Below are 23,687 nucleotides of genomic sequence, written 5' to 3'. Positions count from 1 at the left end.
TTGGTAGATCCAGGCTTTAAACTTGGTAAACTTGGTAATCCTGACTTATCCACTGCGGTCAGCCAGGTTCCCAACTCCTCTGATGTTGCTTGGAGTGCTCCGGTGTCCTTCAAGGTACAGTCATAGATCTTGCCCAGGCTCTTAACTGGCTTCTCCCCCACCGATGGAATCTGGGTGCCTCTGACTGAGAAGCGAAACTGGTCTGTGACTTTCCCCTTCTTCACCACCAGAGACCTGGAGGAGTTTGAACTTGACAGGGACTCTCAATTCACACATGTGTTGGACTTTGGACTCTGTCCCTTGTATGACCATTTTTCCCCATTGACAAACTGTTTTTGTGTTGGTGCCAGATGCACAGCTGGCACTGTGGCTAAGCTGGTCAAAGTGCCTGTCTAGTAAACAGGTGATCCTGGGTTCAAATCCCAGCAGTGCCTGGGTGCTTGGTCAGTGAAACTTTGGCAGCTGATTTCTGAACCATGTACTTCTTTTTGTCACTTGCCCTTCAAGAACGAATTGACGTTGCATCCACAGCTGACATGATTGTTGTGGATCCCACTACGCCAGAAGGTGCTTGAATCCAAAGAGTATGACATTGTGATGTTTTGTCATTCAGCGCCACTTTGCAGAGGCTCATCCACTTGACAGTTGAATTTTTTTCTCTTACAGTGTGTCCCCACGTGGCATTGGTGGTTCAGTGGTAGAATTCTCAGACATTTGCTGCCAGCCAATCAGGATGCGACACAGACGTCAGACAAGCAAAGAGACTCGCCTGCCATGCGGGCATGATTACCATTACCATTACCATCTATCAGGGATGGCAACTGAATTAAGAATCAATGCCAGAAACCTGCCACAGGATTTCAGATAATGTTTTGATGCAGACTGGTCATGATACCTCTGAAGTTCACCAAAGCAGACCTGACTTAAGGTGACTACACTTCCAAAGTTCCCAGTGATGACTGAACCTCTCGCTCCTTGTGTTCCCTGAGAAACTCATATCTTCAATTTAATTATTGAGAATTGTGTTACCCACAGTCCTGGAAGATCGCAAAGGTGCTAGGTCGAAAAGGTTTACTTAAACAAGTTATTCCTTGTGTGCTGTTGTAGTCTCTGTCACGCAATTGGTCAGCGAGTTTGGCTGTTAACTGAGAGGTTGGTGGTATGAGCCCACCCAGGGACTGTCAATTCACACGTGTTGGACTTTGGACTCCCTCCCTTGTATGAACATTTTTCCCCATTGGCGAACTGTTTTTGTGTTGGTGCCAGATGCACAGCTGGCGCTGTGGCTAAGCTGGTCAAAGTGCCTGTCTCGCACTGTATCTTCAATTTAATTATTGAGAATGGCGTTTACCCACAGTCCTGGAAGATCGCAAAGGTTTACTGAAACAAGTTATTCAGGGAAGGGGCCTGCCTACCTTCACCGCTTGAACAGGGACTTGATCCCTGGACCCTCAGATTAAAAGTCTGATGCTCTACCAACTGAGCTATCCAGGCCGTTGTTGAATGAGGACAACTCTCAAGGTAAAATCTTGGCATACTGTACTTGACCTTGCAGAGATGAGAGCTTCTTCTCTGGCTCTCAACAAAGGCGGTCTCATCTTTCCCCTCTCCTCCCTATCCCTTATCTTCCCTGCTTTGTTGTTCCCTGTCCATCCTGTCGATGGAGTTTGACTTGATTCTTTGTCACGCAGTCTGAAATTGGCAAACTGAGAAATTCTGCTTGAGTGATCAATGCAGTCTGTCTATTTTAATACATTTCGTCTCAACTCATGTTGAAAAAGGACAGAGCCATTTCCGTGAGAGCACAAGACCCCTGGATTGTACCCAAAAATACTTTGCGTTCATCAAAGAGTAAAGCTGGTGTCCTGGTTTGCAATGCCTCGATTGTTACACCAGAAGGTGCGAGTCACATCCAAAACAAAGGGCATGCTGGACGCATAGCATGCGTTAGTATGGCTTCAACTGAACAGAAGTTGGCAGTGTGTCCGTCTCTGTGGCGCAATCGGTCAGCGCGTTCGGCTGTTAACCGGGAGGCTGGTGGTTCGAGCCCACCCAGGGACGTTCTCTGGATGTCACCAGTGTCACTGTTCATTCATGTTTGCGCTCCACTCTTGCACAGCACTTGTGTGGTTCCCAATTGGCAAACTGCGTGTCAATGACTTTTCAAAAGCACATTCCAGCTTCCATGGTCTAACACATTTGATCAGAAGTTAGGTTGATCAAGTCACAGATTTCAGTTTGTTTCTGCACAGGTCTGGTGAAACACAGAAGCTCTGCTTGAAAATATTATCTTTTGCAAAAGCGCCATCCAGGATTATAGATTAAGAGACGACGGAATGCTTTTATGTTAAAAGGAATCAAGTCAAACCCCATCAACTGGTAAGCAGGGGCCCTTAAGAGAAGACACTGTATACTGTTGTGATTTTTTGACAGACATGTCTAGTAAACAGGAGATCCTGGGTTCAAATCCCAGCAGTGCCTTCTCTGTGTTTCAGCAGCTCCTATGCTGTTATTTAAAAGAAATGTTCTTGTTCTGTTGAATAAAGACCCATCATTTCTGATGTCATATGTAGTATACATGTCACATGTACTACAATGCTCCCTACAAAGACAATACCCTTGTGTATTTGGACATTTGCAGGTTTAAGAAAACAGACCACATTAGCCAAATATCTTCTGGACAAAAGAGTGGTCAGACAAGACAAAGTTTGAGCCAGTCACCTGAACATTAGACTTTTGATCTGAGTGTCCGGGATTCAAGTCCCTGTTCAGGTGACCAGTGATAGGGTCTGAGGTCCACTTGCAAACGCCTCCTTTTTGCCCACAAAATACAAGGGCAACAGGACAATCCCTTGGTACTTTATGGAAACATTGTGAGGTGCCTGGCTTTTAACTAGAAGTGGAAAGACTTGTGTAGCCCCTCACACAAACCATGTGACTTCCTCCCATGCATATGTTGCCAGCTGATCCTTGACATCAGCAAAATTTTGGTTCTAGGACAATGGGGTCACCTGCCCCCATTGGTCTTTTCCAAGGAGTCACGGTGGCCGAGAGGTTAAGGCGTTGGACTCGAAATCCAATGGGGTTTCCCCGCACAGGTTGGAATCCTGAAACCATAAAAGGCTTACAGCACCTGGTATTCCCAGTCGGTCTCCAATCCAAGTACTAACCAGGCCCGCCCCTGCTTAGCTTCCGAGATCGGACGAGATCGGGCGTTTTCAGGGTAGTATGGCCGTAAGCTGCCAGGTCAACTGAAAAGATCCTATTTGAAGGCGACGCAGGCCAAACTAGACTCCAGCAAAAAGTGTCAAAGAGCGCCCTCTGCTGTCAGGCAAGAGCAGAAACCATAAAAAGCTTACAGCACCTGGTATTCCCAGGCGGTCTCCCATCCAAGTACTAACCAGGCCCGCCCCTGCTTAGCTTTCGAGATCGGACGTTTTCAGGGGAGTATGGCCGTAAGCTGGCAGGTCAACTGGAAAGATCCTATTTGAAGGCGACGCAGGCCAAACTAGACTCCAGCAAAAAGTGTCAAACAGCGCCCTCTGCTGTCAAGCAAGAGCAGAAACCATAAAAGCTTACAGCACCTGGTATTCCCAGGCGGTCTCCCATCCAAGTACTAACCAGGCCCGCCCCTTCTTAGCTTCCGAGATCGGACGAGATCAGGCGTTTTCCGCGCGGCCGGCGGGGATAGTTCAGCTGAAACGAGCTAAACTTTCCCCATTCATTTCCAATGAGAGCGAAAGACCACTATGAATGTAATATACGTTTGTCCAGGGGTGGCGCTGTGGCGTTCATCCCCACGATGGATGTAATATACATTTGTCCATGAGTGGCGCTGTGGCCGCTTCTGCTCCACCCACCACATCCATCCTGAACTTCAGGTAACACAGCACAATTGCTTTTTCCGAGCGAGCGACGAGACGACGCGACAAAAACACGGTAAAACTACAGTAAAAAATATATTGTCTTTTGCATTTCAGGCTACAGAAAAATATTTTGTCTTTGAACTGTTCTGTATAGTGTTTAAATTGCTTTCATGTTTCTCCACGTGGGTTTGTGGCGCTATTGTTCGCTATTTTCCGACCCCGTATACCTATTATATGCATTAGCGACAATTATTTGGACAAATATAACGATAGCTCATAAGACCTGTGTTTTTTTTTGTAAGTACAATGTTATAGTTGTTCATGGATAAGTACAAATCATCTGTTAAATTAAACTCTTATGAGCTATTGTAAAGTGAACAAAGAAAGTCAACAAACAAACATGACTGTAGTTGTTGCGATACCATTTAAGTATGGATGATAGTTTATAGACATTGCTTTAGTCTGTAAATGTTCTTGGAAAAGCTCATATATGACAACATTATACATTATATTATTTCATTATTTCTGTCACTGTAGAGAAAAAATGAAGAGATTGTTTTTCCCCGGGCGAATCAGTGTGGTCTTCCGCAAGGGCCCACTGGGATTCCTGCTGCAGGATCCCACCGAGGAGGCCAGGCAAATTAAGGACAACCCGTCGAGGAGGGACAAGTCTCCTGTTGCACAGCAGGAGGTTGTAAGGCAATACGCCCTTGCAGTGGTCCGTCAGAGAGGGGGAGATGCTTCAGACCAAACTGAAGTACTGGGCGAGTACATCCTGCAGTTTGGGAAGTACAAAGATATGTCCTTCCGCTGGCTCCTGGAGAATGGGATACACTGTGTATCTTATCCAAAGCCACCAGAGAGAGGAGGCTGCAGGAGTGCTGGTGGTTGAGGGGCATAGCAAGGACAGCCTTCTGTCATTCCTTCGCTATGCCCTCAGCTTCAAGGAAATTAATACTCTTCTTGAGTATGAGTCCCTAAAAACATCTGTGCCCGCCCCAGCAGCAGAGGATGACCAGCTGGTTGGATTTGATGCACGCGCCAGTAACACCTGGAGGGAGATTTGGGAGAGCAGGGATGATGGCTATGCAGCCTTCATCTTAAGAAGAAAGTGCGCGACGGGTACAAAAATGCACAAACTGCAACAGTACCTGCAGAAGCAGCAGCAGCAGCAACAGCAGCAACAGCAGCAACAGCAGCCCTCCACCTCTTTTACCATCGCCTCCACAACCTTTGATGAGAGCACGGTTGAGTCTTTTTAAAGTTATACTGCATTGCATATGTATGCATTGGACCATTTTAGTACTGTTGAATAACTATATTACCGCTCTTTCTTAATAGCTAAGGACGAAGACGAAGAGCTGGAGAAAGCCATGCTCAGCATCTCTCCAGATATACTCAGTATGTGCAGTTTATGGATATGTACATGTTAGGCTCTTTTACTTTCCTAGCCTTGTCTATGTGTTTTGTATAAAGTAAATCACTCAAGTTTCTATGTGTTTTGCAGGTGGATCTGCTCCACCAACATTAGAGCTGCTACGGTTTTCAGGTCCAGGGCGAAGTTCTTAAATAACGACCGACCTCAAAGGGCATTTTGTGATTGTATGTGTTCTCGTCACGTTCTACTTTTGTTCCTTTCATGTGTGTTCTACCTACAGTCCAAGTGACTGACTATGAATTGATACAGCCTACGAGAGGGTAAGTATAATTTGAATACATTCTTTTGAATGGATGAAATGGTGAATGATGTTTGCTCACTAACGCCGGAAGCATGTGTTTGCAGTGAGCCATTCTACTTCTCCTGCTCTAGTTAAAGTTAGACTAGACCATCACAAAAAAGGTCTATTTAATTCTTTAAAAAGCCAAACCAAGTAGTTGAAGTAGCAAATGGCAGTTTGTTGTGAGTGACTCTACTAATACCCCTGAAACGCCAATATTTCATTCAATCAATCTTTCATCACGTTTTCTCCTTTTTTTTATACACAGAACATGCACCGACTGGCCCAGATGCACCAGACGATGGTAAAGGCTTTAAGTGATGTTTGACCATTTCAATCCAAACTGATTTACACTCACGGTAAAATGCACCACCGCCTCTTTCCTTGTGTAGCACCAGCTGTGCTGCCTCCAAAGATTCCAGTGCCTTTCCCACGGGAGTTGATGTTTCTGCTACCAGAGAAAACAAAGACCAAAGAAGAGACCGCACAGCCTGCCCCAGGTGGGTGATTCATCTTTCTATGTGACTGACTGCACCTGATATTAATATAATATTAACACAGTGTACATGTAATTTGGTTTCATTTTAGAAACTGCATGTGCTCCTGGGAGCCCTGTAGCCTCCACTCTATCTGCAGCAGAGCCACAGTCTGCACAGCGACCCCACAGTAAGTAACACAGCAGTATAGTGTCACATTAAAAAGGGTGTCAAAATTGACATGTGCATGTCTGTTTCCAACTAGACCAACCACCAGTCCCACCTACGGCAGTCCCACCTACGCCTCCACCTCAACAATTTCTGTCATTTGACCAGGAGGTCAATAAGTGGAACTGCACACACCAGCAGAAAATATGGATGAAGTTGGAACTGGAGTCCATGGGTCTGTGGCCAGGCTCCCGCCCTGTCAACAACCCTATGAAAACCTTCTCCCTGTGGCGCTTACCTCCCCAGCCTGAGCTGATTGACAGTATTTATGATCTGCCGTCCCCAAAGTATTTTCATCTTCATCCCTTTTTCGTCTGGAAGCCGGAAAATGACTACTTGATGGGGCGGCTAAAAAACAACTACACCCTGCCGTGCTCTGGTGACTGTTCTCAGCCACGTGTTGTCTCTGCTGGAGTCGGGAGACCGCGAGTGATTGTGGGCCTCACTGGACAATACTACCTGCTCTCCTCCAGGCTGTGCTGTAAGAGCTGCAATAAGAGGTGGTATTCCGACAACCCGCTCTGGCTGGAAAAGCTTCCCAAGAGGTTTACCAATCTGTTGCCAGCGTTACTGACTTACAAGAAGGCCATCTGTAAGTCAGTACTGGATGAGTTGAGACGGACTGGAAAATCACCCACAGACATGGCAAATCAGGTCAACAAGATGTTGCATCTCAAGTATGAGCGTGCCAACTCCGTGCCAAGCCATCTCCTGTGCTGCCAGAATGTCATGGATGGAGAGGCAGGAACTTATGGCGGCCAAAAGACCATCACTCAGTTCCTTCGGCAGGAGCGAAAACCGTAGCCTTTTGGGGGCTACAGTGATGGCTGGAACGGGGTCTCTGTGTCTGCCCACTACCTCACCGACTGCTTGCTGCATGAGTTCCGGAACCAGAAGGACACCATTCAGCGGATGCTGCAGGGTACCTTTGGACAGGCTTTCCGCTCAGACCACACCCGGAAAGTGGCCAAGAAAGTCACCTTTTCATCTGGTGTCATGTCGTCATACGCTGTGATGAATGAGAACTGGATGATCCTGTCCTGGGTCATGGTGCAGTCTGAGATGGACAAAACCCTGCGGCCGATGTATGAGGGTCTCTCAAACCCTCAAACAGGGCTGGCATTGAGAAAGCCCAGTTTCAGTGGGTTGACAGGTGAGACTTCATCACTATAACCAGAAATGTTTAATCAGAAATTAACTCTATTAAGTGTCATTATTATGGACTGGCTCAGTAGCCAGCCCACAGACTGCTACTGCAAGTAGCAGTCTATGGGCTGGCTACTGAGCCAGCCCATATTGTTATTCCTTGTGGTGTTTACAAATTTTTATTATGGACTGGCTCAGTAGCCAGCCCATAGACTGCTACTTGCAGTAGCAGTCTCAGTACTGTATTGTTATTCCTTGTGGTGTTTACAAATTTTTATTATGGACTGGCTCAGTAGCCAGCCCATAGACTGCTACTGCAAGTAGCAGTCTATGGGCTGGCTACTGAGCCAGCCCATATTGTTATTGCTGTTTAGTTATGGACTGGCCCAGTAGCCAGCCCATAGACTGCTACTTGCAGTAGCAGTCTATGGGCTGGCTACTGAGCCAGCCCATATTGTTATTGCTGTTTAGTTATTATTATGGACTGGCTCAGTAGCCAGCCCATAGACTGCTACTTGCAGTAGACTTGCAGTAGCAGTCTATGGGCTGGCTACTGAGCCAGCCCATATTGTTATTCCTTGTGCGTTTAGTTATGGACTGGCCCAGTAGCCAGCCCATAGACTGCTACTTGCAGTAGCAGTCTATGGGCTGGCTACTGAGCCAGCCCATATTGTTATTGCTTGTGGTGTTTAGTTATGGACTGGCCCAGTAGCCAGCCCATAGACTGCTACTTGCAGTAGCAGTCTATGGGCTGGCTACTGAGCCAGCCCATATTGTTATTGTTGTTTAGCTATTATTATGGACTGGCTCAGTAGCCAGCCCATAGACTGCTACTTGCAGTAGCAGTCTATGGGCTGGCTACTGAGCCAGCCCATATTGTTATTGTTGTTTAGCTATTATTATTATGGACTGGCTCAGTAGCCAGCCCATAGACTGCTACTGCAAGTAGCAGTCTATGGGCTGGCTACTGAGCCAGCCCATATTGTTATTGCTTGTGGTGTTTAGTTATTTTTCTTCTTATTATATCTTAATCTTCCCATTTTTGCGCGCGTAATGCGGCCAAAACCGCAAGAAGGACCCCCACACATGTTACACCGTCGGAATCGTGACGCTCGGGACTACAGCGGTATTTATTTTTTGGAACGTTTCGTGTAACCATGGCGACGCTATTCGCGATAGAAAAAAAAATCGGCCACTAGATTAGGTACACCATTCTATTTTTAGAACAGCCGCATTCCAGAGAAAACGAGAATTTACAGACTTTTCACAGCCTTGTAGCTCAGCCATACGGCCACGTAGAAACGTGATTGATGGCTCATTTTTTAGATAAACTTCTGAACTCTCTCTGTGGCTAAATGCTAGTTGCTAGTATGTTAGCATGTTAGCATTTAAGCTAATTTACTCACGTTTAAAGGCAAATACACACATGGCATGATATAGGGAGGTTATAGGACGACCTTGGCACTTTCTAAACTTGAGGCTCTCTTGCTAGGTGCTAGCATGATAACTGTTAGCATGTTAGCATTTAAGCTAATTTACTCACGTTTAAAGGCAAATACACACATGCATGATATAGGGAGGTTATAGGACAACCTTGGAACTTTCTAAACTTGAAACCCTCTTGCTAGGTGCTAGCATGGTAGCCGTTAGCATGTTAGCATTGAAGCTAATTTACTCATGTCTAAAGGCAAATACACACATGGCATGATGTAGGGAGGTTATAGGACAACCTTGGCACTTTCTCAACTTGATGCTCTCTTGCTAGGTGCTAGCATAATGACTGTTAGCATGTGAGCATTTAAGCTAATTTACTCATGTCTAAAGGCAAATACACATATGGCATGGTGTAGGGAGGTTATAGGACAACCTTGGTAGTTTTTAAACTTGAGGCTGTCTTGCTAGGTGCTAGCATGTTAGTCGTTAGCATGTTAACATTTAAGCTAATTTACTCATGTCTAAAGGCAAATACACACATGGCATGATGTAGGGAGGTTATAGGACAACCTTGGCTCTTTCTAAACTTGAGGCTCTCTTGCTAGGTGCTAGCATGACGACTGTTAGCATGTTAGCATTTAAGCTAATTTACTCACATTGAAGGCAAATACACACATGGCATGATTTAGGGAGGTTATAGGACAACCTTGGCACTTTCTAAACTTGAGGCTCTCTTGCTAGGTGCTAGCATGATGACTGTTAGCATGTTAGCATTTAAGCTAATTTACTCACATTTAAAGGCAAATACACACATGGCATGATGTAGGGAGGTTATAGGACAACCTTGGCACTTTCTAAACTTGAGGCTCTCTTGCTAGGTGCTAGCATGGTAGCCGTTAGCATATTATCATTTAAGCTAATTTACTCATGTCTAAAGGCAAATACACACATGGCATGATGTAGGGAGGTTATAGGACAACCTTGGCAGTTTCTAAACTTGAGGCTGTCTTGCTAGGTGCTAGCATGTTAGCCGTTAGCATGTTAGCATTTAAGCTAATTTACTAATGTCTAAAGGCAAATACACACATGGCATGATGTAGGGAGGTTATAGGACAACCTTGGCACTCTCTAAACTTGGGACTCTCTTGCTAGGTGCTAGCATGATGACTGTTAGCATGTTAGCATTTAAGCTAATTTGCTTATGTTTAAAGGCAAATACACACATGGCATGATGCAGGGACGTTATAGGACAACCTTGGCAGTTTCTAAACTTGAGGCTCTCTTGCTAGGTGCTAGCATGTTAGCCGGTAGCATGTTAGCATTTAAGCTAATTTGCTCATGTCTAAAGGCAAATACACACATGGCATGATGTAGGGAGGTTATAGGACAACCTTGGCACTTTCTAAACTTGGGACTCTCTTGCTAGGTGCTAGCATGATGGCTGTTAGCATGTTAGCATTTAAGCTAATTTTCTAATGTTTAAAGGCAAATACACACATATATGATGCAGGGACGTTATAGGACATCCTTGGCAGTCTCTAAACTTGAGGCTGTCTTGCTAGGTGCTAGCATGTTAGCCGTTAGCATGTTAGCATTTAAGCTAATTTACTCATGTCTAAAGGCAAATACACACAAGGCATGATGTAGGGAGTTTATAGGACAACCTTGGTAGTTTTTAAACTTGAGGCTGTCTTGCTAGGTGCTAGCATGTTAGTCGTTAGCATGTTAACATTTAAGCTAATTTACTCATGTCTAAAGGCAAATACACACATGGCATGATGTAGGGATGTTATAGGACAACCTTGGCACTTTCTAAACTTGGGACTCTCTTGCTAGGTGCTAGCATGATGACTGTTAGCATGTTAGCATTTAAGCTACTTTGCTCATGTTTAAAGGCAAATACACACATGCATGATGCTGGGACGTTATAGGGCATCCTTGGCAGTTTCTAAACTTGAGGCTGTCTTGCTAGGTGCTAGCATGTTAGCCGTTAGCATGTTAGCATTTAAGCTAATTTACTCATGTCTAAAGGCAAATACACACATGGCATGATGTAGGGAGGTTATAGGACAACCTTGGCACTTTCTCAACTTGATGCTCTCTTGCTAGGTGCTAGCATGGTAGCCGTTAGCATGTTAGCATTTAAGCTAATTTACTCATGTCTTCAGGCAAATACACATATGGCACGGTGTAGGGAGGTTAGAGGACAACCTTGGCAATTTCTAAACTTGAGGCTGTCTTGCTAGGTGCTAGCATAATGATTGTTAGCATGTTAGCATTTAAGCTAATTTACTCACGTTTAAAGGCAAATATACACATGACATGATGTGGGGAGGTTATAGGACAACCTTGGCAGTTTCTAAACTTGAGGCTGTCTTGCTAGGTGTTAGCATGTTAGCCGTTAGCATGTTAGCATTTAAGCTAATTTACTCATGTCTAAAGGCAAATATTCACATGGCAGGATGTAGGGAGGTTATAGGACAACCTTGGCACTTTCTCAACTTGATGCTCTCTTGCTAGGTGCTAGCATGATGACTGTTAGCATGTTAGCATTTAAGCTAATATACTCATGTCTAAAGGCAAATACACACATGGCATGATGTAGGGAGGTTATAGGACAACCTTGGCACTTTCTAAACTTGAGGCTCTCTTGCTAGGTGCTAGCATGATAACTGTTAGCATGTTAGCATTTAAGCTAATTTACTCATGTCTAAAGGCAAATACACACATGCATGATGTAGGGACGTTATAGGACAACCTTGGCAGTTTTTAAACTTGAGGATGTCTTGCTAGGTGCTAGCATGTTAGCCGTTAGCATGTTAGCAGTTAAGCTAATTTACTCATGTCTAAAGGCAAATACACACATGGCATGATGTAGGGAGGTTATAGGACAACCTTGGCACTTTCTAAACCTGGGACTCTCTTGCTAGGTGCTAGCATGATGACTGTTAGCATGTTAGCATTTATGCTCAGTTGCTTATGTTTAAAGGCAAATACACACATGCATGATGCAGGGACGTTATAGGACAACCTTTGCAGTTTCTAAACTTGAGGCCCTCTTGCTAGCTGCTAGCATGGTAGCCGTTAGCATGTTAGTATTTAAGCTAATTTACTCATGTCTAAAGGCAAATACACACATGGCATGATGTAGGGAGGTTATAGGACAACCTTGGCTCTTTCTAAACTTGAGGCTCTCTTGCTAGGTGCTAGCATGATGACTGTTAGCATGTTAGCATTTAAGCTAATTTACTCACATTGAAGGCAAATACACACATGGCATGATATAGGGAGGTTATAGGACAACCTTGGCACTTTCTAAACTTGAGGCTCTCTTGCTAGGTGCTAGCATGTTAGCCGGTAGCATGTTAGCATTTAAGCTAATTTGCTCATGTCTAAAGGCAAATACACACATGGCATGATGTAGGGAGGTTATAGGACAACCTTGGCACTTTCTAAACTTGGGACTCTCTTGCTAGGTGCTAGCATGATGGCTGTTAGCATGTTAGCATTTAAGCTAATTTTCTAATGTTTAAAGGCAAATACACACATATATGATGCAGGGACGTTATAGGACATCCTTGGCAGTCTCTAAACTTGAGGCTGTCTTGCTAGGTGCTAGCATGTTAGCCGTTAGCATGTTAGCATTTAAGCTAATTTACTCATGTCTAAAGGCAAATACACACAAGGCATGATGTAGGGAGTTTATAGGACAACCTTGGTAGTTTTTAAACTTGAGGCTGTCTTGCTAGGTGCTAGCATGTTAGTCGTTAGCATGTTAACATTTAAGCTAATTTACTCATGTCTAAAGGCAAATACACACATGGCATGATGTAGGGATGTTATAGGACAACCTTGGCACTTTCTAAACTTGAGGCCCTCTTGCTAGGTGCTAGCATGATAACTGTTAGCATGTTAACATTTAAGCTAATTTACTCACATTTAAAGGCAAATACACACATGGCATGATATAGGGAGGTTATAGGACAACCTTGGCACTTTCTAAACTTGAAACCCTCTTGCTAGGTGCTAGCATGGTAGCCGTTAGCATGTTAGCATTTAAGCTAATTTACTCATGTCTTCAGGCAAATACACATATGGCATGGTGTAGGGAGGTTATAGGACAACCTTGGCACTTTCTAAACTTGAGGGTCTCTTGCTAGGTGCTAGCATGATGACTGTTAGCATGTTAGCATTTAAGCTAATTTGCTTACATTTAAAGGCAAATACACACATGCATGATGCAGGGACATCATAGGACATCCTTGGCAGTTTCTAAACTTAAGGCTGTCTTGCTAGGTGCTAGCATGTTAGCATTTAAGCTAATTTACTCATGTCTAAAGGCAAATACACACATGGCATGATGTAGGGAGGTTATAGGACAACCTTGGCACTTTCTAAACTTGAGGCTCTCTTGCTAGGTGCTAGCATGATAACTGTTAGCATTTAAGCTAATTTACTCATGTCTAAAGGCAAATACACACATGGCATGATGTAGGGAGGTTATAGGACAACCTCGGCACTTTCTAAACTTGAGGCTCTCTTGCTAGGTGCTAGCATGATAACTGTTAGCATGTTAGCATTTAATTTAATTTTCTAGTTATGGACTGGCTCAGTAGCCAGCCCATAGACTGCTACTTGCAGTAGCAGTCTATGGGCATGATGACTGTTAGCATGTTAGCATTTAAGCTAATTTACTCACGTTTAAAGGCAAATACACACATGGCATGATATAGGGAGGTTATAGGACAACCTTGGCACTTTGTAAACTTGAAACCCTCTTGCTAGGTGCTAGCATGGTAGCCGTTAGCATGTTAGCATTTAAGCTAATTTACTCATGTCTAAAGGCAAATACACACATGGCATGATGTAGGGAGGTTATAGGACAACCTTGGCACTTTTTATACTTGAGGCTCTTATCATGCTAGCACCTAGGAAAACTGTTAGCATGTTAGCATTTAAGCTAATTTACTCACGTTTAAAGGCAAATACACACATGGCATGATGTAGGGAGGTTATAGGACAACCTTGGCACTTTCTAAACTTGAGGCTCTCTTGCTAGGTGCTAGCATAATTATTGTTAGCATGTTAGCATTTAAGCTAATTTACTCACGTTTAAAGGCAAATACACATATGACATGATGTGGGGAGGTTATAAGACAACCTTGGCACTTTCTCAACTTGATGCTCTCTTGCTAGGTGCTTGCATGGTAGCCGTTACCATGTTAGCATTTAAGCTAATTTACTCATGTCTAAAGGCAAATTAAGATTAAGATTAAGATTAAGATATGCCTTTATTCGTCCCTCAGTGGGGAAATTTGTATTGCACAGCAGCAAGAGTACAGAATCAGTTAAGCAGTACAAAATACACAATATAGAAAAATAAAGAATATAAACGACTCAAGTATTAACAAAAATCAACAGTTTTTCCCAGAGTTATATACAATACAGTATGTAGATAATATGAGACGAGATGATATATATGACCAGTCTATACACTGAGATCTTGCTAGTGAGTTAATATGAGGCATTATAGAAATACTTCACATAGAACTTAATATATTGCATTTAGAGCCTTAATATTGCACATGGAGGTTGATCAGATATTGCACAGTGAATGGGGTCTGGAGTAACTATACTGAATGTAAAAAGCAAAGTATTACACAGATGTACATAGCAGTGTAGAAGTCTATTGGGAGCAGTGCTGGTACAGCCTGACAGCTGCAGGAAGAAAAGACCTGCGATATCGCTCCTTCACACACTTGGGGTGAAGCAGTCTATCGCTGAAGGAGCTTTCAAGTTCTGTCAAGGTGTCCTGCAGGGGGTGGGAGTTGTTCTCCAACATGGATGATAGCTTAGCCAACATCCTCCTCTCTCCCACCACCTCCACTGGGTCAAGGGGGCAACCCAGTGCAGAGCTGGCCTTCCTGATGATCTTATCCAGTCTCTTCCTATCCGCAGCCGAAATGCTGCTGCCCCAGCAGACCACTCCCTGGAAAATGGCTGAAGCCACAACAGAGTCATAGAACGTCTTGAGGAGTGCCCCTTGCACTCCAAAAGACCTCAGTCTCCTGAGCAGATAGAGTCTGCTCATGCCCTTCCTGTAAAGTGCTTCTGTGTGATGAGTCCAGTCCAGTCTATTGTTGAGATGAACACCCAGGTACTTGTAAGATGTCACCATCTCAATGTCCATTCCCTGAATGTTCACTGGTGTTGGAGGAGAGTGGATGCGCCTGCGGAAATCCACCACCAGCTCTCTGGTTTTCCCCGTGTTGATCTGGAGGCAGTTCCGCTGGCACCAGTCCACAAAGTCCTGTGTCAGTCCTCTGTACTCCAAGTCGTCCCCATCTGTGATGAGGCCAACAATTGCAGAGTCGTCAGAGAACTTCTGCAGGTGGCAGGTTGGTGTGTTGTAGGAGAAGTCTGCTGTGTAGAGGGTGAAAAGGAACGGAGCCAGGACCGTTCCCTGCGGAGCCCCCGTACTGCAGACAACTGTGTCGGACACACAGTCCCGTGTCCTCACATACTGTGGACGGTTGGTGAGGTAATCCAGTATCCACGATGTGAGGTGCAGGTCCACCCCTGTGTTCTCCAGCTTGTCCCTCAGAAGTGCTGGCTGGATGGTGTTGAACGCACTGGAAAAATCAAAGAACATGATTCTCACTGTGCTCCCAGGTTTCTCCAGGTGAGAGAGCGCTCTGTGCTGGAGGAAGATGACAGCGTCGTCCACCCCAGTGCCAGGTTGATAGGCGAACTGGAGCGGGTCCATCGAAGGACCCACCAGGGGGCGGAGATGGTCAAGGATCAGCCGCTCCAAGGTCTTCATCAGGTGTGATGTAAGTGCCACCGGCCTGTAGCTGCTGAGGTCCTTGGGGTGCGGCGTCTTGGGGACAGGAACCACGCAGGATGTCTTCCACAGCTGTGGCACCCTCCCCAGCTTCAGGCTCAGGTTGAAGATGTGCTCAACAATCCCGCACAGCTCGTCCGCGCAGGACTTCAGGAGCCTGGAGCTGATGCCGTCTGGTCCCGCCGCCTTCCTCGCCTTGGTTTTCCGGAGCTGGTTTCTCACCTGGGATGTTGTGAGGGTCAGGTTGGAGCAGTGGGGCTGTGTGCGGGGGGAGGTTAGTGAGGAGGTTGAGCTGATTAGGTGAGAAGTGGTGGGGGATGGCTGTGTGCAGGAGGGGGAGGTGGGGGTAGGGCTGTCCACTCGAGGTGTCGATGGGGGGAGTTTCGGCAGAAGTTTCGGCAGGAGGTGCTGGGCCGGGGGATGGGCAGATGGTTGATCAAACCTGTTGAAAAATAGATTCAGATCGTTAGCCTTTACCTGGTCCCCAGCAGCCTGGGAGTCGGGCCCCTTGTGGCCAGAGATGGTTTTCAGGCCTCTCCAGACTCCTCTGACGTTGTTCTGCTGCAGCTGTTCCTCCATCTTTTTCCTGTAGCAGTCCTTCCCCTCCCTGATTTTCCTCCTCAGCTCCTTCTGCACAGCCTTCAGCTCTTCCCTATTTCCTGACTTAAAGACCCTCTTCTTCTCCTTTAGGAGAGCCTTTATGTCCGGATTAATCCACGGTTTGTTGTTGGAGAAACACCGTACAGTCCTGGTGGGTACAGCGTTTTCCACACAGAAGTTTATGTAGTCTGTGATGCAGTCAGTGAGACTGTCTATATCGTCCCCATGAGGATGGCAGAGTTCCTCCCACACTGTTGTGTTGAAACAGTCCTTCAGAGCCTCGTCGGCTTCATCAGACCATCTCTTCACTGTGCGGGACACAGCTGGCAGCCTGCGTACCAGAGGTTTGTACACAGGCTGGAGATGTACCAGGTTGTGGTCTGATCTTCCCAGGGGAGGAAGTGCTGTTGAATTGTATGCCTCCTTGGTGTTGGCATAACACAAGTCCAGTGTTTTATTGTCTCTGGTGCAGCAGGTGACATACTGGGTGAAGGTGGGCAGGGTGGAGGATGGAGAAGCGTGGTTGAAATCACCTGAGAGAAGAAGGAGAGCCTGCGGATGTTGTGTCTGTAGCCGGCCCACGGCAGAGTGGATGACGTCACAGGCCGCGTCGGCGTTAGCAGAGGGGGGAATGTACGCCGCTATCGCGATAACGTGCGAGAATTCCCGCGGCAGATAGTACGGTCTCATGCTAACGGCTAACAGTTCAATGTCTTTGCAGCAGAGTTGCTCTTTAATAGTGATGTGCCCAGAGTTACACCATCTATCATTCACAAACACTGCCAGCCCGCCTCCTTTCCTCTTACCGCTCTCCTTTGTCCTGTCCGCCCGCAGTAGTGTGAATCCGTGTAGTGTAGCGATCGTGTCTGGGGTCCGTGTATCCAGCCACGTTTCCGTAAACAACATGACGCTACACTCCCGGAACTGCCTCTGATGCCGGGTCAGCGCCGCTAGTTCGTCCATCTTATTGGGGAGAGATCTTACGTTCCCCATGATGATGGACGGGAGAACTGGTCTGTATCTCCTCCTCTTGTCGCGGCATTGGGCTCCGGCACGGCTTCCCCGTCTTCTCCTCTTTACCTCCCGGGGAACCTCGAGGGGTTCCCCGGGGGGCAGCGCCGCTGTGTTGCGGAGCGCCAACAGCTGGTCCCTACTGTAAACAATAGAGTTTCGGCGTGCGGTCGAAAACATCGTCGAAAAATTATGAGAAATGCCAGCTCAACACTATCACTATGGTGGACAGTTGAACTGAGCATTTACGAAGCCGTTCCTTTAAGAATAACCTAGAAAAAGAATGAAAAAGACAGAATAAAGAAGAAAAGAACTCAACGAAGAGCGAGAGCTGCTGTAGCAGGCTGCCACCAGAGCGGCGCCAAATCGGAAAGAACATCAAACACAAAGTCGATGATTCCGTTTTATGCTATGTCAGGTTGTCTTTTCTATTTGTTCATTATATTGTGGACCTTTGACTAATGATTCTTTAACTTAAGCCTATAAACTTTTGTACTTCTTAACAGTCTCACATGAATTTTAAATAAATTATAGGTTTGAAAACGTTTTTCAAAAGTGTGCGATCGTTTGAGATGCTCAACGTCTGGAATGAACATTCAACAATTTCTTTCAAGATTTTCATATTGATTGAACAATCTTCGGATAAGTAAAGAAAATATCACTGTTTGTTTCTGAATTGCAAGACATTCCTCATAAAACAATTCTTTGAGATTGAATTGATGAACAAAAATGACCATCCAGAATAATTCTCCAATCTTGTTAGAATTTTGGTAAAAAATTAAAGTCAGAACAATTCACGTTTTGATTTTCCAACATATATTATTCTATGAATTGTAAATGTCTCAAGAATGGCAAATCAAATTACTTTATTAAATAAAATGAATCTGAAATCATATTCAGAAATTTCAAGCTAGTCTGTTTGAATTTTCCCCAATAACAGCAACTATTTTTTCAAAATACGAATTTTCGTCCGGACAAATTGCTCATTGCTCTGAAAAAAGTAGAAATTGATTCATAATCAAAATGTGGATAAAGTTTCAAAATATTACCAATCGAAAATTTCTTTCTCAAACATTTCGAAAAAGAGAACGAATCGATTATTTGTTTTGAAAATAAATCATTTTGTAAAGAAATTTTATTTTCAGTCATTTTTTAGAATTTTACAAACCGAATGATAGAATGTCTGATCGTCAATATTTTCAGAAACAACTACATCTTTTGTCACTGATGGATTGACTTTTGCGAGTAAAATACGTTCTTGCGACCCGTATTTTTCTGTTATGGTAAATTGCGGTGTTGAACAATAAGAGATCTTCTCAAAAAAAATGACAAGTTCGGATATAAACTCATCGAAAGAGGTAATTTGAGAGTGTCTCGAGATTCAGAAAATCTTTTTACGAATCTCATGAACGAGCGATCCAATCGTCTTACTAAATCTCTGTCGTCTTCTAGAGGCATTCCAAATGTGTATATTCTAGCCTGTAAAATAATTGCGGCCTCTTGATCGAAACCTTGTTTCAATTTCGTAAATTTGCCATATGATCTCGCAGCTGTAGTTACCCTTGTTACTAATTTCTTATCAGATCGCTGATACTGAGTTATGATTTGAAAATACCCTAATTCTTCTTCGGCCATATTCAAAACAGGATCAAAAATGAATCCGACATTACTGTTCTTTTGTAAACACCCAATTTTCCAACCAGTTTCCTTATTATTATTGTCTAAAAGTGGAGAACCAATACCAATGCCCTTTTTATATTTGATGTTTTTCGTCTGAATTTTAAATTTGACATTAAATGCCACGTCTAATATACCATCCTGGTTTTTTTGTACATTTTTTTGTGAGCTCGTACAGAATATATTGTGGTCAAGATCTTGTCCCATTACGACGAGACCGCCTGTTTTGTTGAACATCGGCTGCATTTCATATAAGCCCATATCGATTAGGGTTGCACTTATTATATCTATAGATGCACCAATTTTCACCATTCGATTTGCCATATTGTCATAGAATTTCATTGCTGGGGTGATATAGCTTATTTTGTCTTTAATTATGTCAGATGCTGATCTAATACGATCTTTAATATCACAAACTTGGCCTGGCCCAGTTGTCATTGGCCCTTAAAAAACATTATAACATAAAAACATTTTCAACGCATTTTCCTCCGGAATTGATTCTAAAAGAGATGTAGCAAAAGAAATCGCGGGCCCCGTGCATCTAGTTTGCATAGATCCAGTTCTATCGGAGAGCGTATCTTTCAAAATGAAAGATAGAAATTTTTCGACCGGTAAATTCTTTTTCTCTATGAAGAACGAGTGTAAATTGTTTGATGATTTTTTACCAATAAAAAACTTGTCAATATCTTCTTTTTTATATTCTTTTTGTCCTGAAAAAAGGAATATTCTATTCACAGGTGATTTGAAGTCAATTAAATTGATATTTGTGCCAAATGTTATCAAACTAATCATACAATCATCCGGAAGACCGTCGTAGGTTATTCTGATTCCTTCCAGAAGGGTCTCGTATCTTTGGTCATCAAAAGGGCATATATCTACAAGAAAAAAGAAATAAGGCTCAGAATTACACTCTCTTGTAAGCAAATATTCCACTGTACTGTGAAGCAATTCAGTTGGAAGGTTATCTGGTGTTATATCGTAATATTGAGGTGGCAATTTGTTTTTTCTATTGCAAAATAAACAATCCCAGTCTTTATTTTCATAATTTACCCTGCTGTAACAGTTAAACAAAGATCTACAACCTGGACAAAAAATAGGCTCATAGTTTAACATCTCACATGGTTGTAAAGGTGTATAAAGAGCAGCGATAGGAACAGGGAGTGTATAATCTTCTGACTGTGTCACAGGAAGAACATTCCAGGACATTCTAAGACCATCAAATTCCTCAATTTCACGTCGCGCCTCTTCCATTGAGGGTTCAGAAAACAAATCATTAAAATTCTGAGAACAAGGTTTGAAACTCGATACATGAAAAAAGTAATCAAAACCTATTCAAATGTCGAAGAGAACCATAATTCAGAAGTATTTGAGATTTTTATATACACGGTCTTAAAATGCATTTCTATTTCAAGATGTGACATTTGATAATAAAATTCGCTTGAATACAGATTTGGAATTGTTCAAGAACACAAATCATCATTTTTAATGAATAATTTTGAAATTGTGTTGCATCGAAAAATCTTTGACAACATTTCGCTGGCCCCCTGTTGAAAGAGAAAAATGCCACAGAATTATTATATTGAAGAACATATAAAAAAACATGGTCGTAGATTAGACTTTGAAACTAAGAAAGCAAAGGCACTTGTAAGAAGTGAAAAAAAGACTGTTGCGCTTGCTAAAGGATTAACAGGAATCAAAGCCAAACTATTCGCAAAGAAACAGAAAACTATAAAGGCACAGAAAAAGAAAGAAATACGTGCACAAAATACCAAAGAAAAAATTGTAGAAAAGATACAAAGTGGACCACTTCCACTCTACTTAATGGATAGAGGAATTGTTACAAAAGGAAAGGATCTCGCACATTCGATAAAAGAAAAACGACGAGAGGCCTCTGCTAAATATTCTGTACCTATTCCAAGAATTGGGGGCATTTCTGACAAAGAAATGTTCAATGTTGTAACAACAGGAAAGAAAAAGAGCAAACAATGGAAAAGGATGGTCACCAAACCATGTTTTGTAGGTGATAATTTCACTAGAAAAATTCCAAAACAAGAAAGATTCATTAGACCAATGGCTCTACGTTTCAAAAATGCACACGTATCACATACCGATTTGAAAGCAACTTTTAATTTGCCGATTATCAGTATCAAAACGAATCCGCACTCTCGTCTCTATTCTTCTTTCGGTGTTTTGACACGTGGTACCATCATTGAAGTGAATGTAAGCGAGTTAGGAATTGTAGAACAAAACGGTCGGGTTGTTTGGGGAAAATACGCACAGATTACAAACAATCCTGAAAGAGACGGATGTGTAAATGTCGTTCTTCTCGCATGAGAATAAATTATATTTGAAATTTATACAAAAAGATTTTTCTTATACATTCTTTATCAAAACATTTTTTCAATAAATATTTTTATTAAAAAAAATTGCTAAAGAATTGTTTTACTCATCTGGATCTGCAATTCCTGAATTTGTAATTGCAAAAACTGCCTCTGATTCCGGAAGGCAAGGAGAGTCATAAATTTTACATATTCGTGTTTCACCGCGTCCCTTTCTTAAATACAGACGTGTTGTGCTGGCATGTGCCATAATATGGCCACCTACTGGTTTCTTTGGATCCGCGTTGAAAATTGCGGCAGCACCATCTACAGATGCTACAACCTGACTCGTAATAACTACAGCAACACCAAACTCATCAGCAAGTCGTAGCAACATCCTTAAAAAACGCGCAAGATGGATTTGTCTGGCTGAAAGCTCTCCTCGACCTGAAAAGTCTGTTCTGTATAGTGCCATTGCTGAATCGACAATTAGAAGAGAATATGCAGATTCAGAGAGCATTGCAGCAGCTTGAACTAACAATTGTGATTGGTGGTCAGAGTTATATGCACGAGCATATGAAATGTTTTCTAACACTTGATCTGGGTCTAGATTAAATCTTTCTGCAACGGCTACACATCTCTCTGGCCTGAAAGTACCTTCTGTATCAATATATAGAGATTTACCACCACCGCCACCATCTTTTTTAGAGAGCTGACAAGTTTATGACATGCAAGTGTATGACAAAGTTGTGTTTTACCTGTTCTAAATTCTCAAAATATTTCTGTGATACTACCAGTTTCTATTCCACCTTGTAGCAATCTATCGAGTTCTTCAGACCCTGTTGATAAATAGATTGTGCTTTTTCGTTTTTGAAAGAAGGTCGTTGCCGTGGAGAACCCCATTGGAATGAGTTTGGCTGCTTCTTTGAGTATTTTTTCGGCCTTTGCTTCCGAAAATCCTTTAACAGTCATCAACTGTTTTTTTGGAGTGAAAGCTAGAGCTTCTACTGTATTATAGCCGGCTTCTTTTAATTTTGCGATATCACTCGCTGCTATACCCAAGTTTTTCAAATCATCAATAGATATAGGACCAGTTGTTAGATGGATTTCTTCTTGCATGTGACTCGTTTCTTCATCTTCGAAGAGCTCTTCGTTTTTTGACATGGGCTCACGCTTTTACTGATTTTTAAATCTTAACTTTTTGAAGTGGAAAATATAGTAATGATAAAACTTTATTTGTATTTATCGATATTATTGCTAATTTTTCAGTATTTAGTCTGATAGAAAGACAGTAATTTATTCCAGCATTATTTCTGCATTTTTTTGGAAACTTTCTTAATGGAGACTAAATAAATCATTTTGACCTTCAAAAGGGCATATTTGAGATTTGAACATTATTAGAATGACTTTTAAACGAAAATGGTGTAACATTTGTGAAGGTTTTTGATTTCATAACTGTTTAAACAATAGTAATACGGAAAAGGTTAATTTAATTATGAATTTAAGATAAATAATGCCTACATTCATTGGGTAATTCCGAGTTTTCCATCTCTTCGACATCAAGTTGAATACAATCACAGTTGCATTCCAGAATAGAAGACAAAGACGGTACAGTTCTATCTAGATCACCACTTACGAATTCTTTTATGTAGGTTCCTGCAGATGATATGAGTTTTATTTTAATATAGCAACTTTCTATTTCAAACTCCCTTATTTCGATTGTTCTTTTACGTAAAAGATTTGATCTTCGATGAAGCACTCTCAAAGGAGTTTTTTGAGCAATCTCTATTGATTCCCCTAACAAACCTTGCAAAATTTCGTTTTCAATTGATGTGATATGGAAATGAGAATTTTCTAGATTTAAATTCGAAATAAAATCTGCTTTTTTAGAGCAATGTACGTAAAGTAAGTATGTTTTAGAGTGAGTCCTTTCTCCATCTAGTATGAATCTTTTGATTTTTGCGCCTTTGACGCGTTCAAAATTTTTGAGTGTAACACATTCATTTTGAAGAAACTTATCAGATGGATAAATATTCAAATTGCACTTAGGGTTGATTATCTCAACGTAAATGGTCTTCCTTTATTATTTAAAACGTCTTTATCCTCTCGGCCAGCTGGTACGAAATTGAAGCGATCGGCCATATAAAATGTAACAAAAGGCTTGAAAATGTCTGATACTGCTTTCTCAACGCCTGGCATAGGTGTTTGAGAAACATTTCTTTGTTTTTTGATGTAAAGACCATAAAAAAATAGGGGTGAATTTTTTATCTCAATATTTTGGTCTTTCATCACAATTGTGGTGACGTTTTCTACTTTGGTGCCAGGATTGACAATAAAATTTGGAAATCTGATTTTTGCGTCAAATTTAA

At 42.7% G+C, this 23,687-nt stretch overlaps 2 protein-coding genes, 3 non-coding genes and 1 pseudogene across 5 annotated transcripts; 3 read left to right on the top strand and 3 right to left on the bottom strand.

Annotated features, from left to right (window-relative positions):
• Positions 1-360: 360 nt before the first annotated feature.
• Positions 361-434, top strand: trnat-agu (transfer RNA threonine (anticodon AGU)). Its single transcript has one exon. It is a non-coding gene; the product is annotated as a tRNA-Thr (tRNA).
• Positions 435-1,987: 1,553 nt separating this feature from the next.
• Positions 1,988-2,061, top strand: trnan-guu (transfer RNA asparagine (anticodon GUU)). The gene has a single exon. It is a non-coding gene; the product is annotated as a tRNA-Asn (tRNA).
• A 1,060-nt stretch (positions 2,062-3,121) lies between these two features.
• LOC131102475 (5S ribosomal RNA) lies at positions 3,122-3,240 on the bottom strand. The gene has a single exon (XR_009119467.1). It is a non-coding gene; the product is annotated as a 5S ribosomal RNA (ribosomal RNA).
• A 112-nt stretch (positions 3,241-3,352) lies between these two features.
• On the bottom strand, positions 3,353-3,461 carry LOC131102496 (5S ribosomal RNA; annotated as a pseudogene).
• Positions 3,462-20,354: 16,893 nt separating this feature from the next.
• Positions 20,355-21,334, top strand: LOC131102142 (uncharacterized). The gene has a single exon (XM_058047641.1). It carries the CDS (start codon positions 20,561-20,563, stop codon positions 21,332-21,334), a length of 774 nt encoding a protein of 257 aa, XP_057903624.1. The 5' UTR covers positions 20,355-20,560.
• Positions 21,335-21,442: 108 nt separating this feature from the next.
• Positions 21,443-22,647, bottom strand: LOC131101795 (DNA repair protein RAD51 homolog A-like). The gene is given in 2 exon segments (XM_058047150.1): positions 21,443-22,042; positions 22,045-22,647. Coding segments are annotated over 2 exon segments (1,038 nt in total). The 5' UTR covers positions 22,483-22,647.
• Between the last annotated feature and the right edge of the window lie 1,040 nt (positions 22,648-23,687).

The sequence above is a fragment of the Doryrhamphus excisus genome, chromosome 14 (genome assembly GCF_030265055.1).
Source record: "Doryrhamphus excisus isolate RoL2022-K1 chromosome 14, RoL_Dexc_1.0, whole genome shotgun sequence".
NCBI lineage: Eukaryota > Metazoa > Chordata > Actinopteri > Syngnathiformes > Syngnathidae > Doryrhamphus > Doryrhamphus excisus.
This window is presented reverse-complemented; position numbering and strand designations above follow the sequence as displayed.

Excerpts from the sequence above, each read along its gene's own strand:
- LOC131102142 (XM_058047641.1), top strand. The coding sequence starts at position 20,561 with ATGCCACAGAATTATTATATTGAAGAACATATAAAAAAACATGGTCGT.